Source organism: Entelurus aequoreus, linkage group LG25 (assembly GCF_033978785.1).
Source record: "Entelurus aequoreus isolate RoL-2023_Sb linkage group LG25, RoL_Eaeq_v1.1, whole genome shotgun sequence".
In the NCBI taxonomy this organism is placed as follows: Eukaryota; Metazoa; Chordata; class Actinopteri; order Syngnathiformes; family Syngnathidae; genus Entelurus; species Entelurus aequoreus.
In genome coordinates, this window is record NC_084755.1 from 24,782,269 (window position 1) to 24,798,515 (window position 16,247).

The following is a 16,247-nucleotide window of genomic DNA, read 5'->3' on the forward strand; positions in this document are numbered from 1 at the left end:
CCAAAAACATGCACCTGGGAATAGATTGATTGGCAACACTAAAGTGGCCCTAGTGTGTGAATGTGAGTGTGCATGTTGTCTATTTATCTGTGTTGGCCCTGCAATAAGGTGGCGAATTTACCAGGGTGTACCTTGCCTTCTGCCCGAATGCAGCTGGGATAGGTTCCATCAGCCCCCGCAACCCCAAGAGGGATTAGCGGTAAAAAAATACATGGATTGATGGATGATACATTTTACGCACAAAACACACTGAAAGAAAAAAACAAAATTGGTACCATTTCGTCTTGGGATTGTTTCCCAGGCGCCGGAAATTCAGACCAAGGGATGGCTACCAAATTCTGTTTTATAGACACCGACAAATTCCGTCGGTACTATCAAGTATCATTTCACATAAAATCAAACGGACGTCACTTCCAGTTGCAGATTCAAACACTTGGCGGGCAAACCAGTATTCAAGCAGCACCCTGAGCAGACTCAGCTGGACTGCCTCTTGCTAATGTTGCTAATTTCCATGCCAAACAAATACAAAGCAAGAATGCATGATAGAAAACACTTGAACGTATACAGTAAGGCTTGTAATGGCAAAATGTATATTTTAGTAATCTTTTGTCTAAAACCACAATTTGAGTCAAAGAGACAGTTTTATGACTTTTTACACATTCTTGGGGCTTGCTGGGGATGTCTCGTCCATGAATAGGACGTTTGCTGTAATGTTGGAAGATCAACAGTTAATGCTGTATTTGTCCTTTGTCAAAGGTTACTCTTCAAATGGGTTTCTTTTGTGATAGCAACTGCTTTTAAAATGTGTAATCAAAATATTTGACTCATATAATCAGATAAAATGTGTTTTGCTCATCTTCCTCCCCTCCCAGGATGAGGCACTTCACCCAAACCTCTCCTGTCCCTCCCCCTCTCATTCCCAAAAGCTATAAAGTTCTGGAACAGTTATTTGTTGCTCTCTCTCTCTCTCCCAAACATTTCAAATAGGCTCCACTTTTCAAAATATGCTATGTCAATGCTAATTTACATTGGATTTGCCATAGACATGCTACTGATTGGCATTGGCGATTTACATGGCAATTTCAATACCTCCAAATTTAATAATGAAAAGTACAACTAAGGTCAATCAAACAGCTGGTGTGTGATAAATACAACACTTAAAGAACAAACGATTTGTAGGACTCCACAAAAGACTAGATTCAGATTAATGGCAAAGGCTACTCCCTGACTAGGCAACACGCCGTAGTCTTAACACTACTGCCAACACTACTACTCTTGGAATTATAACTGCATGCAAAGTCTATACTTACAAATGAGAATCAGAAGTGTAAGAAATCTGGATATAATAACTGGTATAACTGATATAATTACTTAACAAATTAACATTTATTACCACATGAACACACACAGAAGTATATCAAAAATTGGTACCACTGAGTACCAGGTACTGCGCACCCATCCCTAATTGTATACAGTATCTCTCAGAATAAAACTGTAATATGTACATACAAAAGAGGAATCAACCCACCACCCCCAAATAGATTAATGCGACTGCCACAATAAAATGCAGCAGAGCTCAATACTGTCCCTTTAGGATTCTATGTATTTCTGTTGATAGAGAAGTGATTTGGAGTTGGAAAGTGCAAATCCGTGATTATCATTAAAAAAAAACTACTTAAACAAAGAAAAACACTTTTCTTTGAATTGATGATTTACTTGCAATTTTGACATTTCTGCATTGTAATATTTGAGGTGTATTCAATATCCATGAAAGCCTATTTGGCTAAGACGGGCGCTTTGTACCAAGCACAAGAGCCATCACGTCTTTTGGTACAAATTAAATCAAAGGGGAGCCAGTCTGCAAACAAGCACCCAGTTGGGTTGCTCATATCGCACGAGAAGGCAGCGCAGTAAGAGATCTGCAGAATAACAAAGCAAATTTTAGGATTTACTGTAATTAACAAAATGTAATTAATTGACATTTTTCATCCATTTTAGGTTTGCTTACGTCGCAATCACAGTTCCTCATATAGCGCTGTACCAAGCTCAGTTGGCCGGCCCTCACCACCTCCCAGGGCCCAACGTAGTCGCACAGTGAGATGCGCAGCAAGCCCTCAGAGTTTAGTAGGCCTGCAATGGAGAAAGACAACGGGAGACAAAATGAGATACAGATACAGTTACCCATTCCGAGCTTGAGGAACACACCACCTTGAGTACATCACTCACTGCAGAGAGGATAGCTTTGTGAATAGGCAGGCTTCGCTACACATCTTATAACCTGGGACTATTATATAAGTTTGGTCATTTATTTTCTTCACCCTTGCTCCTGATGGGTCGTTGTTAGGGCCTTGCATAGCAGCTCCTGCCATCAGTGTGTGAAAGTGTGTGTGAATGGGTGAATGTGGAATTAGTGTCAAAGCGCTTTGAGTACCTTGAAAGTAGAAAAGCGCTATTCAAGTATAACCCATTTACCATTTACATGCACAAAACAGTGTGTTCTTAGTAGGGCTTACTAAAAGACTAGGTGTCAATATCAGTATCAATGCTAAATTTGGGGCAACATAATTATGAGATCACATACTTATCTAAAATGGTTAAACGATGATAAAATATTGGAACATTAAGTAAAAATGTCACTGTCTGGGGGATGGTATTCATTGCTACAGAGCACCAAACTAAGAGCTTCCAGAAAGAAGTTGTCCCTCGGTGTGGTGGTCTTACTCTGGATGCTTTGAGCCCTCTTTCCTGAGACGGGGGGATTAAACGATGGTGTGCATGAGGATTGTTGGTACTATCCTCCGCAATGGCTTCTTCTCTTCAGCTGTGCAGCTGCTGTGCCACACTGATAACGCTGGCGCTGAGGGGTGCTCTCCACCACACATCTGTAGAATTCTAAAGGATGGAATTCCCTAATCCAGCATGCTGAAACCCCCTGAGGAAGTAGAGGTGCTGATGTGCCTTCTTAAGCAGACTGGAAGTGTTGCAGCTCCAGGCTGGGTCCTGGCTAGTGGGAAATATGGGTGCCTGTTGCTGGCATATAAAGCACTTCAGGTGCATGTCTTAATCCTCAAACGGAGGCAGGTGTGTCAATCAGTGCTCCCCTGTGACGAGGCAGGGGAAGCAGACAGGAAGTGTAAAAACAGGGATGAATGAGTGCTGACCTAACTAAACAACACAGACTAGGAAGAAATATAAAGCCAGACCTGTCATGGCGGGTCATGACAGTTGCCCACATCCGGGAACTGAATTCCAGATGCAAAATAACATTCAAAAAGGGAGTGTAGAGGGTCAAACTGCGTGGAGGGCGTCGATGGAATGGCAACAACCGTGGCCGAAGAGGAGGCAGACGTGTGTTTTGGATGGTTGCTCCAGCAATGATTGAGGTCCACGTTCAGGTCCCAGACGGTACTGCTGTTGACGCAAAGAGTGTTTATAGAATGGCCATTGCAGCCGCAGACGAGAAATAGAAAGACATTCTAGACGTCTTTCCTGGCCAGAGAAAAGAGCCGTTGACCGGCAACGTCTGCAAGAGAAGCTGGAACAGAAGCCAGGGACGGACGGAGGGAGGATAAGAGGAGGGTGCCTGACACCTCCCGTACTGTTACCCCATAGTCCTCCAACAGCAACTGAATCCAGGGTACTGTGGCGGATGCCATCAAAATCTTGAGTTTGCGCAGGGCAGGGATGGGTGGAGTCGAAGCCTCAGGGTTACATGGATGGAACAGGGCTTGGAGGGGGCTGATTCTTGAGCAGCCGAAGCACCGGTAGTAGCAGGAGTAGGGCTTTGAGAAGTCAGGGTGACGGTGCTGGCGCTTGGCTTAAAGGGAGTGAGTTTGCCTTGGGCTGGAGCTGCACAAATCTGGCATTCAATTCCTCCAAGAAGTGCCTGGTCTGGCAGATGGTGCTCCCTGCGAGGTCGCTTATTGGCTGGTGCATTCTGTCACAAGCGCACATAGTTGCAGTTGTTGTCACCGCGGGATGCAGAGAAAGGAGGCGGAGTACGGAAAAAAACAACAAAAGCAGACAACACAAAAAGATGCACATATTTTTGCACAGATAATGAATAGCACCCCACCAAGGTGTGCACACAACAATGCACCACTCCCATCTAGGACACGGCACTGGCATTTAAAGCACTCTGAAGCTAATTTTGAACAGGTTTGTGTCCAAATCACCATACGAAGGCAGATGCGTCAACAGCACAGGAAGTGAAGTGGAAAAACAGGGAGGAAGCAGCGCTGACATTTACTAAACACAAAACACTGGGAAATAATATATAAAGTCAGATCTGTCTTGGCAGGTCGTGTGTGTATTTATTTTACCTGCGATAAAATATTCTGTTCCTATGGTCAGAGTCCTTCCACATCTTGCAGAGGAAGATTGCGTGTAGACGGTATGAAAGATCCTCTCAGGGCCCTTAAATGTCTGGGGAATCAAATGCTCAAAATAAAAATGTGCATAAATACATAGAGACATATGAAATTAATCCTATAAATGCCTTTTTATAACCAACCATGGTCTGGTCGATGTCATACTTGATGGTGTTGTTATATTCCCCCTCATATTTCTCTGCAACCACCTTTGCCTTGATAACTAGAAAGACAGAAAATATTGTTTTTAAAAAACAGATAAATGCTGTTTCAGCGCACTATACAAAAAGATACATCGCGACATGACGGTTTCATCAGTTGCTTTCTGAGGGAGGAATTACTCATAATAAATATCACATACATCTAAGACAGGTTTAACTTACTGACATATGATTGACAAATCAGTGTCTGCGGATGCAAATGAAGACAGGTGCAGGCTTGTGCTCCTTCTTGCAGCTTCCACATGCACAGCAGAACAAGGGAGAACTCACAGCACTTCACCATCCAACTCATAATCGATGAAAATAAGGATTTGAGAGAGGGATAGTTTTTTTTTTTTACCCGTGCAAGCTCCTCCCACTCTCTCTCTCTCTCACACACACACACACACACACACACACACACACACACACACACACATTCTTGTATTTGTTACCTTATTTAGACCTGAGAATACTGCCTACTTCTTTAGGACTACCCTTTCTAGATATATAAAGATTTGAATTTACAACAAACTAGGCAAATATAAAAAAAGGAAGCTTTTAGTTAATTTGTTGTTTGTTTTTGTATTTTTTTGTTTGTAATTGGTTTTTAATCTTCATTATTTACGTCAAGTTATTACAGTATGTCTCTATATACATATATTTTTTAAAACATTTAAATTTCTCACACACACTTGTTATTTCATATGTTGACTAGAGGGGGAGCACTTTTAAAACCGACACAAAGTCAATTTGAAAAATCCCTCCTTTTTGGGAACACCCTAATTTTGATAGATTTCACCACTAGGGGTGCAAATGAGATCTCTATTTTTTTTTTTTATGTGCTTAAATCCGATGACAAATGAGTCACGGACCATAAATGGCCCCTGTGCCCCACTTTGGGCAACCCAGCTGTAGAAGCTAACTGTTAATGGCCACTATAGTCTTAGTACCGTAGTGTCTCTGTTCATCCTGCGGTCACATATGGGACGCGGGTTGTCTTACATCAGCACCGGAAGTCGTAAAATCAGCTGTTCACCGGGCGTTTTTTTTCCGGGGATCAATAGGAAAGTCCTTTTTTAGCTGCCATCTTGTTTTATCATATATTGCTGCCTTTGCAGCGGTCAATATTTACTTTTGGTGTGCACATGAAATCAACAGGAAATGCTGACTTTGGAGCAATATTCACGGACTCTAGTATTTGGCTCTCTATTAGATGCAATGGTTTTCCGTATTGGGACCATGATTTCGGTCCCATTTTCCTCAATATATATATATATATATATATATATATATATATATATATATATATATATATATATATATATATATATATATATATATATATATATATATATATATATTTAATTTTTGGTTTTTTTAATTTTTTTATTTGTATTTTTTTAAAATACATTTTGGCCAAAGGGGGCACATTTCAATTTCTTACACACACCTGTTATTACATATGTTGGCCAGAGAGGGAGCACTTAAATTTTTTACACACACTTGTTATTTCATATGTTACTTTTAAAACCAACACACAGTCAATTTGAAAAATCCCTCCTTTTTGGGACCTCCCTAATTTTGATAGCTTTCACCACCAAATGAGACATTCTCTATCAGATGCAATGGTTTTCCGTATCAGGACCATCATTTATGTCCTAACTTGTTCACCGGTCCTCATATGGAAGGTACTTTTCCTTGTTTATGTCTCAAGAAGGATAAAAATACAAGAACACACACCCACACACACACACACACACACACACACACACACACACACACACACACACACACACACACACACACACACACACACACACACACACACACCCACACACACACACACAACAAGTGTAAAATAATGTATTTGCACCCAGAAGACATTGGAAAGTTTTTGCCTACACAAACATATTGCCCTGCTTGTTGCTATAGGCAGACAATGCCAATCAATGTTTTCCTCAATACTGTTGTCATGGCAACTTAGGGCCAAAGGATTTCACAAAATAAGTAACTTTTTTCACGACAGTGCGTATGGTCGAGTGACCCAAATGTTGAATGTCAGCGTGACTTGAACAAGGTCACACAAGTAGATAGAAGAGCACCAAACACATACACCGTCCAAACTATTTCAAAGCTCAAGGATATTCTGTTGGTAATAAACATTATTATAATCTCATCATAGCCGATTTACACTCTGAATAAAAATGTATTCATTTTATAACCCTTATATAACATTTACACATCTTGTCATTTATTTTATGGGGATTTTGTGCGAAAAACCAACACAAACCGGTACATAATTATGTAAAGGAAGGAAAATTATATAGATGTTTTTAGCAAATAAAAATATTTAAAGTGTAAACAGTATTTTCCCTATTGATGTTATCCTTTGCAGGACTGCCTTCTGCTGCAAGTCTTATGGAGTTGCAACTTTCTAAAGATTTGTGCTGTAAAATGATTACATCTTTAAATCAGATTAATCACAGGGTTGCTTAATTTTGATTAATCTCGATTAAATAATATATATTTTTTAATCTGTATCAATTGTGTTCAGAGGTGGGTAGTAAAGTGTTACATTTGCAGTACTCTGTTAGATTTACTTAATTAACTTTTTGGGTAAAGTAATTTTAGTTTTAACGCAATATACTCTTTACTTTTACCACAATATTTTTGTGTAGAACTAATTTTATTTTCTTTCATTCTGATCGCTACAATTTCTCATATCTATTAATAATCTACTGATTACTGCTTGTTAGACTTTTTCAAGCGGGCATGGTCCCATAACTGTGCGTCACCAATGCAAAGTTTGACTTCTTTTCACCAATCAAACGGAGCCTGGCAGTCTTATGAACAAATTCATACGACACATTGAAAAAGTGAGGCAAAAATAAATATCAATATGTACCTTACAAACTATAACAAATAACATTTATATAAAGCACTGTCATCTGTGTCAATTGACATTTCACATTTCAGCCTACAAGAATGCTAATGCTAATGCTAATGTAATAATGTTAAAAGTGGCTGTAAAATGTGGACATTTTGTAGTACATTCTGTAGTAGGACCTCTCTAAAACACACGCACACTCACACACAAACTGCGGTTACCATTAAAAAAATAGCTACTAAATAAATCAGAAGTGACTTACCAGTTACTTGGAACTTTGGAGTTTTTCACTGAATACTTACTCTTACTCAAGTAATTATTTGAATGACAACTTTTTACTTATATTTAAGTCATAAACCTGCTTCAAAACCAAAACCCACATTATAAATCATATTATACGTTTTTATGTACGACTTACTGACGTCGGCTTGGCAAATCAGCGTCTGTGGATGCATTCGAAGACAGCTGCAGGCTTGTGCTCCTTCTTGCAGCTGCCACATGCACAGCAACACCAGGGGGAGCGTGCAACTTTTCATAAACCAACTCATGATGGAAGAAAATGAAGAGAGGATTTGTGAGAGCTGTACTGCTTTTTATTGGTGCAACCTCCTCCCACACACCCCGTCACCCACACACACATCCCACACTGTTACATTGGTGTCTACAGAAAGAAACATACTCTTGCATGTTGCTAGCATGCAATTAAATTCTCCCTCAATACCTCGAGGTTGAAGGTTGCACTGTCCCAAACACAACAAAGAAAAGCCATGAAGACACATCAGGTATATAATCCAAAAACAAATTATAAAGTATAAATAATATTAGTTCATTAATACAAAATCAGCACTCAGTCTTAAATTGGAAGTGAAGCTTGTTTCCACTAAAGTGCATATGGTAGTGTGACCCAAATATCAAATGTCAGCGTGACTTTAACAAGGTCACAAAAGTAGATGGAAGAGCTCCAAACACAATTGCAGTCCAAACAATTGTACTTCAAAGTGGCGAGGTGAGCTGCTATACTTCACTACACTATATTGCAAAAAGTATTTAGCCACCTGCCTTGACTCACATACGAACTTGAAGTGCCATCCCATTCCTAACCCATAGGGTTCAATATGATGTCGGTCCACCTTTTGCAGCTATTACAGCTTCAACTCTTCTGGAAAGGCTGTCCACAAGGTTGTGGAGTGTGTTTATAGGAATTTTCGACCATTCTTCCAAAAGCGCATTAGTGAGGTCACACACTGATGTTGGTCGAGAAGGCCTGGCTCTCAGTCTCCGTTCTAATTCATCCCAAAGGTGTTCTATCGGGTTCAGGTCAGGACTCTGTGCAGGCCGGTCAAGTTCATCCACACCAGACTCTGTCATCCATGTCTTTATGGACCTTGCTTTGTGCACTAGTGCACAGTCATGTTGGAAGAGGAAGGGGCCCGCAACACTAATACTCATACATACAGTGACAGGTGGTGTGCTTGGCAAAAGGACATTTAAAGAAGGCTAGAGACCCTTACTAAACAAATACTTTCATAAGGGGTACAGATCTAAATTAACTTATCTTAAATTGTAATGTTTATCCCGTGTACTGTTATCTCCCAAAATTGTATGATCATTTCAACAAGTGTTATTTGGTTAAAAACCCCACATAAGCCCAAGTACCAAATACACCACCGACGACTGCATTTCGCCAAGCATAAAAATATGTATAAACATTGAAGGCATGGAAACACAAAACGGCGAAGCTAAACATGCTAGATGATGTCAGCCATTTCGTCGCCAGAGTCCAATGATGAATGCAAATTAGCTTGCAGCAACTGCTTCTCAGGTGAGTCTGGAAAACATCTTAAGTACATTTTCCAACAAACAACGTGCACATGGAGGGATAAAGCAACCATAAAATGAGAATAAAAGCACATAAAAAATATATACATGCCCATACATATGATAGTAGCCTTCCAAGGACCAAACATTTTCCATCCATACCAAATTGGGTCATTTATGCCAGAGTTTTCAGTTTTATCATAATTCATACCAGTCAAAGTGGCTGCATCAGGAGTTGTGGGATGCTTTTCACGCAAAGCTAACCAATACGCATTGTGATTTATGTTATTATAGGGTTCCGTGTCAGGAAGCAGTCGAGTATGTGCAGCTCTATCAATCTGCCTAGCTGTATCACACTCTTCTATAGAGGAAACAGACCTCACGTCACTCACAGCCATTATGTCAGTACGTTTCTCAAAAACTCTAATTCAGGGAGCAGCATCGTTTGAGCTGCCTCCACAAAGCATGCAAATAATGTCCACAGGAAACAAATTTAAGGCCAATCTGCCCAAAACAAAAGCTTTGAAAATGCAGGAACTTTTGTGGGGCATCTTTGTGCAGAAGATCAGTGGAACTATTGGAGTGTTGTTAATCAGCCATAGTCTTTAAAGTTAAAGTACCACTGATAGTCACAAACTATGTGTGGTGAAATTACCCTCTGCATTTGACCCATCCCCTTGTTCCACCCCCTGGGAGGTGAAGGGCGTAGTGGGTAGAGCAACCGTGCCAGAAACCTGAGGGTTGCAGGTTTGCTCCCCGCCTCTTACCATCCAAAAAATCGCTGCCGTTGTGTCTTTGGGCAGGACACTTCAACCTTGCCCCTGGTGCCACTCACACCGGTGAATTGAATGATGAATGATAAGTGGTGGTCGGAGGGGCCGTTGGTGCAAATTGCAACCACGCTTCCGTCAGTCTACCCCAGGGCAGCTGTGGCTATGAAAGTAGCTTACCACCACCAGGTGTGAATGATGGGTTCTACATGTAAAGCAACTTTGGGTACTTAGAAAAGCGCTATATAAATCCCAGGTATTATAAGGGAGCAGTGATTTAACCCCCAATTCCAACCCTTAATGCTGAGTGCCAAGCAGGGAGGTAACAGGTGCCATTTTTATAGTCTTTGGTATGACTCGGTCGGGGTTTCACGACTTACCGATCTCAGGGCGGACACTAACCACAAGGCCACTGAGCAGGCCTGTATGCAGTTTATTTCTTATAAATTTTATTTCGATACACAATGCTACGAGAACTAGACAGATTCTTTAAAACATGAGTATGAAGCCAAACCGGTAGCCGTAACACCTGCTGCTTACTGTGGACAAATGTGAAATAAAGGAGGGAGCACACGAGTGGAACAACGGTAAATGGCAAATACATTTTTACATGTAAAAGTAGTCAGTGAGATACCATTTGTATAGTTTTTAGCCTCAACCCGATTGAACAGAATAATACCGATGTGTTTGTCAGCGTGAGATAAACATTTACAGCTGAAATGGACCAAAAGGAATCGCCCGACCCTCATGTTTGTTTACTGAGAGGACGTCTTTCTGACTGGACACTGCGGACAAAAACATGACTTTTTAAACAATTCTAGTTTTTTACAAATCATATCGTTTTGTATGATTGTGTTGAATTTAATCTACTTTTTAGAAAGAGAACCGACTTGTTTATTTACATGGTATCAGTGTAGAAATATAGTAAAGTTAAAGTAAAGTTAAAAGTTAAAGTTAACACACCATAAGTCAGCCTGATTTGTATAAACTTCCTTGAACTGTGAAACCACACTTCTACAGGACCCAGAGAGTCAGTAACTTTTGGTGAAAGGGCTTATTGAATTCAAGAAATCATGGAATCTGAGATGTATTGCCAACTTGGCTAAGCAGTACAAGGCTCAGAGTATAACAGACATTGGCACTGATGCATTCTAAAAGTTCATTACAAAGCATCGGGCACTAGCATTAGAATGTTTTTTGGGGGGGGTCACAGAGTGGTATTTCACTCAGCAGGGAATATTTGCGATAAGCTTATTTTGTACTACAAGCTCTGTAACAACTTTAAGCCGAGGTACTACTGTATTGATAAGTGCTTTGGGAAGCAACTTGTCATAAGAAAAATGGCAACTTAAACATACACTGCTTTAAATATTTATTTAAGCATGTTTCAGAGTCTTCAATGTCCTTAACCCTTTTTGGGTGAGGCAGCCTCCTTGTACCAGGCACAAGAACCATCACTTCTCTTGACGCAAGCACATTGTTTGTCATGCTCATCGCTGGCCGAATTCCCCATCAGCTGGTCAGTCCACAAGCACTCATTTGGGCCGCTGATCCCACACGGGACAGAGTTACAGAGTGTGATCTGGAGGATAAAGCAGATCAGGATTTAACAAAATGTAATTTGAAGTTTTGACTATCAGTTTGCTTACCTTGCAGTCACAGCCCATTGAATAACGCTCCACCAGTATCTTGTGGCTGCTTTTCCAGGGTACAATGTAGTTACACAATGAGACGTGCAGAGACCCGTCAGACTTAATCTGGCCTGTTACCAGAAAAAAAAAAACAGGTGATATCGAATAGAAAATTTGAGTCAGATAAACCAATGATTAAAGGCCTACTGAAATGATTTTTTAAAATTTAAACGGGGATAGCAGAGCCATTCTATGTGTCATACTTGATCATTTAACGATATTGCCATATTTTTGCTGAAAGGATTTAGTAGAGAACATAGCCTATAAAGTTCGCAACTTTTGGTCGCTGATAAAAAAAAAAAAGCCTTGCCTGTACCAGAAGTAGCGTGACGTCGCAGGTTGAAGGACTCCTCACATTTCCCCATTGTTTACACCAGCAGCAAGAGCGATTCGGACAGAGAAAGCGACGATTATCCCATTAATTTGAGCGAGGATGAAAGATTCGTGGATGAGGAACGTAAGAGTGAAGGACTAGAGTGCAGTGCAGGACGTATCTTTTTTCGCTCTGACCGTAACTCAGGTAAAAGGGCTCATTGGATTCCACACTCCTTTTTCTATTGTGGATCACGGATTTGTAGTTTAAACCACCTCGGATACTATATCCTCTTGAAAATGAGTAGAGAACACGAAATGGACATTCAGTGACTTTTATCCCCACAACAATACATCGGCGAAGCACTTTAGCTACGGAGCTAACGTGATAGCATCGGGCTTAACTGCAGATAGAAACAAAAGAAATAAACTCCTGACTGGAAGGAAAGACAGAAAATCAACAATACTATTAAACCATGGACATGTAACCACACGGTTAATGCTTTCCAGCCTGGCGAAGCTTAACAATGCTGTTGCTAACGACGCCTTTGAAGCAAACTTAGCTATGGGACCTCGTCAGAGCTATGATAAAAACATTAGCGCGCCACCTACACTAGCCCTCATCTGCTCATCAACACCCGTGCTCACCTGCCTTCCAGCGATCGACGGAGCGACGAAGGACTTCACCCAATCATCGATGCGGTCAGCGGCTAGCGTCGGATAGCGCGTCTGCTATCCAAGTCAAAGTCCTCCTGGTTGTGTTGCTGCAGCCAGTCGGTAATACACCGATCCCACCTACAGCTTTCTTCTTTGCAGTTTTCATTGTTCATTAAACAAATTACAAAAGATTCACCAACACAGATGTCCAGAATACTGTGGAATTTTGCGATGAAAACAGAGCTTTTTGTATTGGATACAATGGTGTCCGAATACTTACGTTTCAACGATTGACGTCATGCGCATACGTCATCATACATAGACGTTTTCAATCGGAAGTTTCCCGGGAAATTTAAAATTGCACTTTATAAGTTAACCCGGCCGTATTGGCATGTGTTGCAATGTTAAGATTTCATCATTGATATATAAACTATCAGACTGCGTGGTCGGTAGTAGTGGGTTTCAGTAGGCCTTTAAGTCCACCTCTTTAAAAACAAGAACTCTTTGTGAATAAGCTGGATGTGTTACATCTTACTAAAAACAAAAATTTAGTTGCATCAATGTTTATTTGACCTCAATTCAAAGTTACAGCATGTACACTTTACACTCAAGTTTACAGATGAGTTTTAAGCCTTGAAGAATCAAACCTTTAGCTCTAGAGTCAAACATTTGAACCTTTCAGTCATAACAGCATTACAGTTTATGAACGTGACATGAGCAGACTACTCATTTCCATCATGCTGGAAAAATTAAAAAAAAGATTAACCAGCATAAAAGGATGTTTACCTGTGATAAAATATTCTACACCTTTGGTCAGCCTCACACCACATGCTGCAGAGTTGGATGCAGTGTAGATGGTACCAAAGAGCTTCTCAGGGCCTCTGAAAGTCTAGAAAAAAAAAAAAGGATGATTCATACATAAACATATTTGAATTGTATAAATGCTTCATAATTACCGCAATGTGTTTGATGTCATACTTGACGTTGTTATATTTACCACCTCCAGTTTTTTTTGCAACCACCTTTGCCCTGATGACTAGAAAGACAAAAAATAAGAGTTAATCTCTGGAGACTAGAATTAAGTTTCAATTTTTACACCAATTAGAATATCAATCAGAAGTGACAACTTCGTGCTAAAGTTTCTGATTTGAAAAAAAAAAGAAAAAAGGATGTGACCCATTAAAAATGCCACTTAGCTATTAGTGTAAAATATATGGCAAGACACATACAGCCAGTGTTTCACTTCCAATGTGTTGGCAGCCATTTTGGCTCAAAAGAAACAAACCCTCATTACTCTCAATAGCAACACCTGCTGTGCAAAACAAAATAGACAAGCCACCTTGTTAGCTATGAACATAAAACAGCTGTAATGTATGCTTGAACTTTTAAAAACATGTTTTGCCAAGACTTTTGACACAAATAAGACTAGAAATTTCTATTACAAAACTATTGGTACACTGTAAAAAATGTTTTGCAGGATTTCACTAACCGACATCTGATTGGCAAAATGAAGTCTGTGGATGCGTCAGAAGACAACTGCAGGCGTGTGCTCCTTCTTGCAGCTGCCACATGCACAGCAGCACCAGGGGGAACACACAACACTTCATCCAACTCATCATGGAAGAAAATGTAGCTAACAAAGAGAAGATTTGGTCAAAGAAGTTCAGCAGGCAAATATTCTGGTGTCCTTTCTTGAGGAGGGTGGATGAGCAGCCTTTTATTTCTGCAGACTCCTCCCACACTCTCCATCACTCGCACAATTGGATGATTGATTTCACCTTTGCACACACCTGTCTGTGACGTTTTTACAGAAAAAACCCCAAACATTTTTCCTCACACAACAATTACAAGCTACAGATTAAGAAAACTACAACACTTTGTGTTTCTGCCAGTATCTAAAGGCCTATTAAACCACACACACTAATATGAATGTAATTTAAAAAAGGAAGCGGAATTTAAAACAAAGCTAAATGTCATTTAGCTTTGTTTTAAATGATAAAAACGTAGCACTTTTACAATTGATGTTAGGCAAAATGTATAAACCAAGGTCTTTGAGAAAAAAGACTATATTTGACTAAAACAAATATGAATTGTGTTTGGCCATTTGTTTACACCACAAAAAGGCTTGGATCTCTCCCCCTGCAATTTGTTTAAAGCAGTGGTTCCCAAACTTTTTACCATCCCGTACCCCTTCAAACATTTAATCTCCAGCTACGTACCTCCTCCACGTTTTTTTCCCCCTCTGTTTAACCCCCCCCCCCTCTATATACAGTACAGTGACGTGCGGTGAGGTTAATGACTGGTGAGGCACGGACTTCATCACAGTCAGATTTACAAACATATGAACCCTAAAGAGTATCATATTCACCATTTGATTGGCAGCAGTTAACGGGTTGTGTTTAAAAGCTCATACCAGCATTCTTCCCTGCTTGGCACTCAGCATCAAGGGTTGGAATTGGGGGTTAAATCACCAAAAATTATTCCCGGGCGCGGTGCCGCTGCTGCCCACTGCTCCCCTCACCTCCCAGGGGGTGAACAAGGGGATGGGTCAAATGCAGAGGACAAATTTCACCACACCTAGTGTGTGTGTGTGACAATCATTGGTACTTTAACTTAACTTTAACTTGACACATTCAAACTGTAGCACACAAAAAAGCACATTTAATAAAAAAAAAATGTTATTATGGTCTTACCTTTACTTATAAGTGCGGGAACAGTGGTGTTCGTGTTGGAGGAATTGTGAATGAATGAAATATGAAATCCGTGCTGCAGTCTGCAGGTGTACCTAATATTGTGTCCCTGTTCACGCGCCGCGCAAGCATTGTTGTTTTTGCACTTTTTGGCTTCTTGTTAAATTACTTTTTTTGGGTGGATTCGGTCTTGCACGTGGAGGGTTTGGGTGTGGGCTTTGGTTGGTGCGGCGCTCCCGTCGGGGGTTCTGCGGCGGGGTGCATTAGCCGGCACAAGGAGGCGGGGTTACTGCGAGCCTCCCACAGTGCGTCTTCGCAGCAGTTTTATGATCGCTCAGCACAAGAAATATGTTACACACATACAGTTGTTGACAAAATACACTGTACATTATATACCTCAGCTAACTAAACTATGGAAATGTATAATATAGTTCATAAAGCAATACGGTCTCACTGCACAGCAGGCCAGCAGTTAGCCGAGTCCGCAATCCATGGTGAGGCACAAGTGCCTCAACTGGCTGCTGATCACCGCACCGTCTCGTCTCAGTATTTGAACGGCAAATGTGAAAATTCAGCGATTTTGAATAAAAATAATCTAAAACTGGTGAAGTTAAATTGAACATAACTTTATAGTATAATCACTGAACACATAACAATTTAATTAATTTTTTTTCTTTTTAAATTGTTTTTCTTTCCATGATGGCAGGTGAGGCCCCGCCTCCCCTGCCTCTAGTGACCGCACGTCACTGATACAGTACAATACTTAAACTTTTAAAATTATTAGGGATTTCAGGACTCAGATGGAAGTTTAGATCAAACAAAGTTTTATTAAAATATAGACAGATAAAC

General features: G+C 40.4%; 2 protein-coding genes across 3 annotated transcripts; both read right to left on the reverse strand.

Annotated features, from left to right (window-relative positions):
* Positions 1-939: 939 nt before the first annotated feature.
* LOC133642304 (metalloproteinase inhibitor 2-like) lies at positions 940-8,013 on the reverse strand. 2 transcript variants are annotated; one of them, XM_062036423.1, is made up of 5 exons: positions 4,754-4,873; positions 4,514-4,593; positions 4,323-4,425; positions 2,009-2,130; positions 940-1,919 (listed from the first exon to the last, which is right to left on the reverse strand). In XM_062036423.1, the coding sequence occupies exons 1-5, from the start codon at positions 4,833-4,835 to the stop codon at positions 1,776-1,778; spliced, it is 531 nt and encodes a 176-aa protein (XP_061892407.1). In that variant the 5' UTR covers positions 4,836-4,873; the 3' UTR covers positions 940-1,775. The 2 variants fall into 2 exon arrangements, with proteins under 2 accessions (XP_061892407.1, XP_061892406.1); XM_062036422.1 differs by lacking the exon at positions 4,754-4,873 and adding an exon at positions 7,879-8,013 and having other exon boundaries at positions 945-1,919.
* Positions 8,014-11,407: 3,394 nt separating this feature from the next.
* LOC133642423 (metalloproteinase inhibitor 2-like) lies at positions 11,408-14,412 on the reverse strand. The gene is made up of 5 exons (XM_062036593.1): positions 14,198-14,412; positions 13,665-13,744; positions 13,495-13,597; positions 11,698-11,810; positions 11,408-11,630 (listed from the first exon to the last, which is right to left on the reverse strand). Exons 1-5 carry the CDS (start codon positions 14,325-14,327, stop codon positions 11,454-11,456), a joined length of 603 nt encoding a protein of 200 aa, XP_061892577.1. The 5' UTR covers positions 14,328-14,412; the 3' UTR covers positions 11,408-11,453.
* Positions 14,413-16,247: the final 1,835 nt, after the last annotated feature.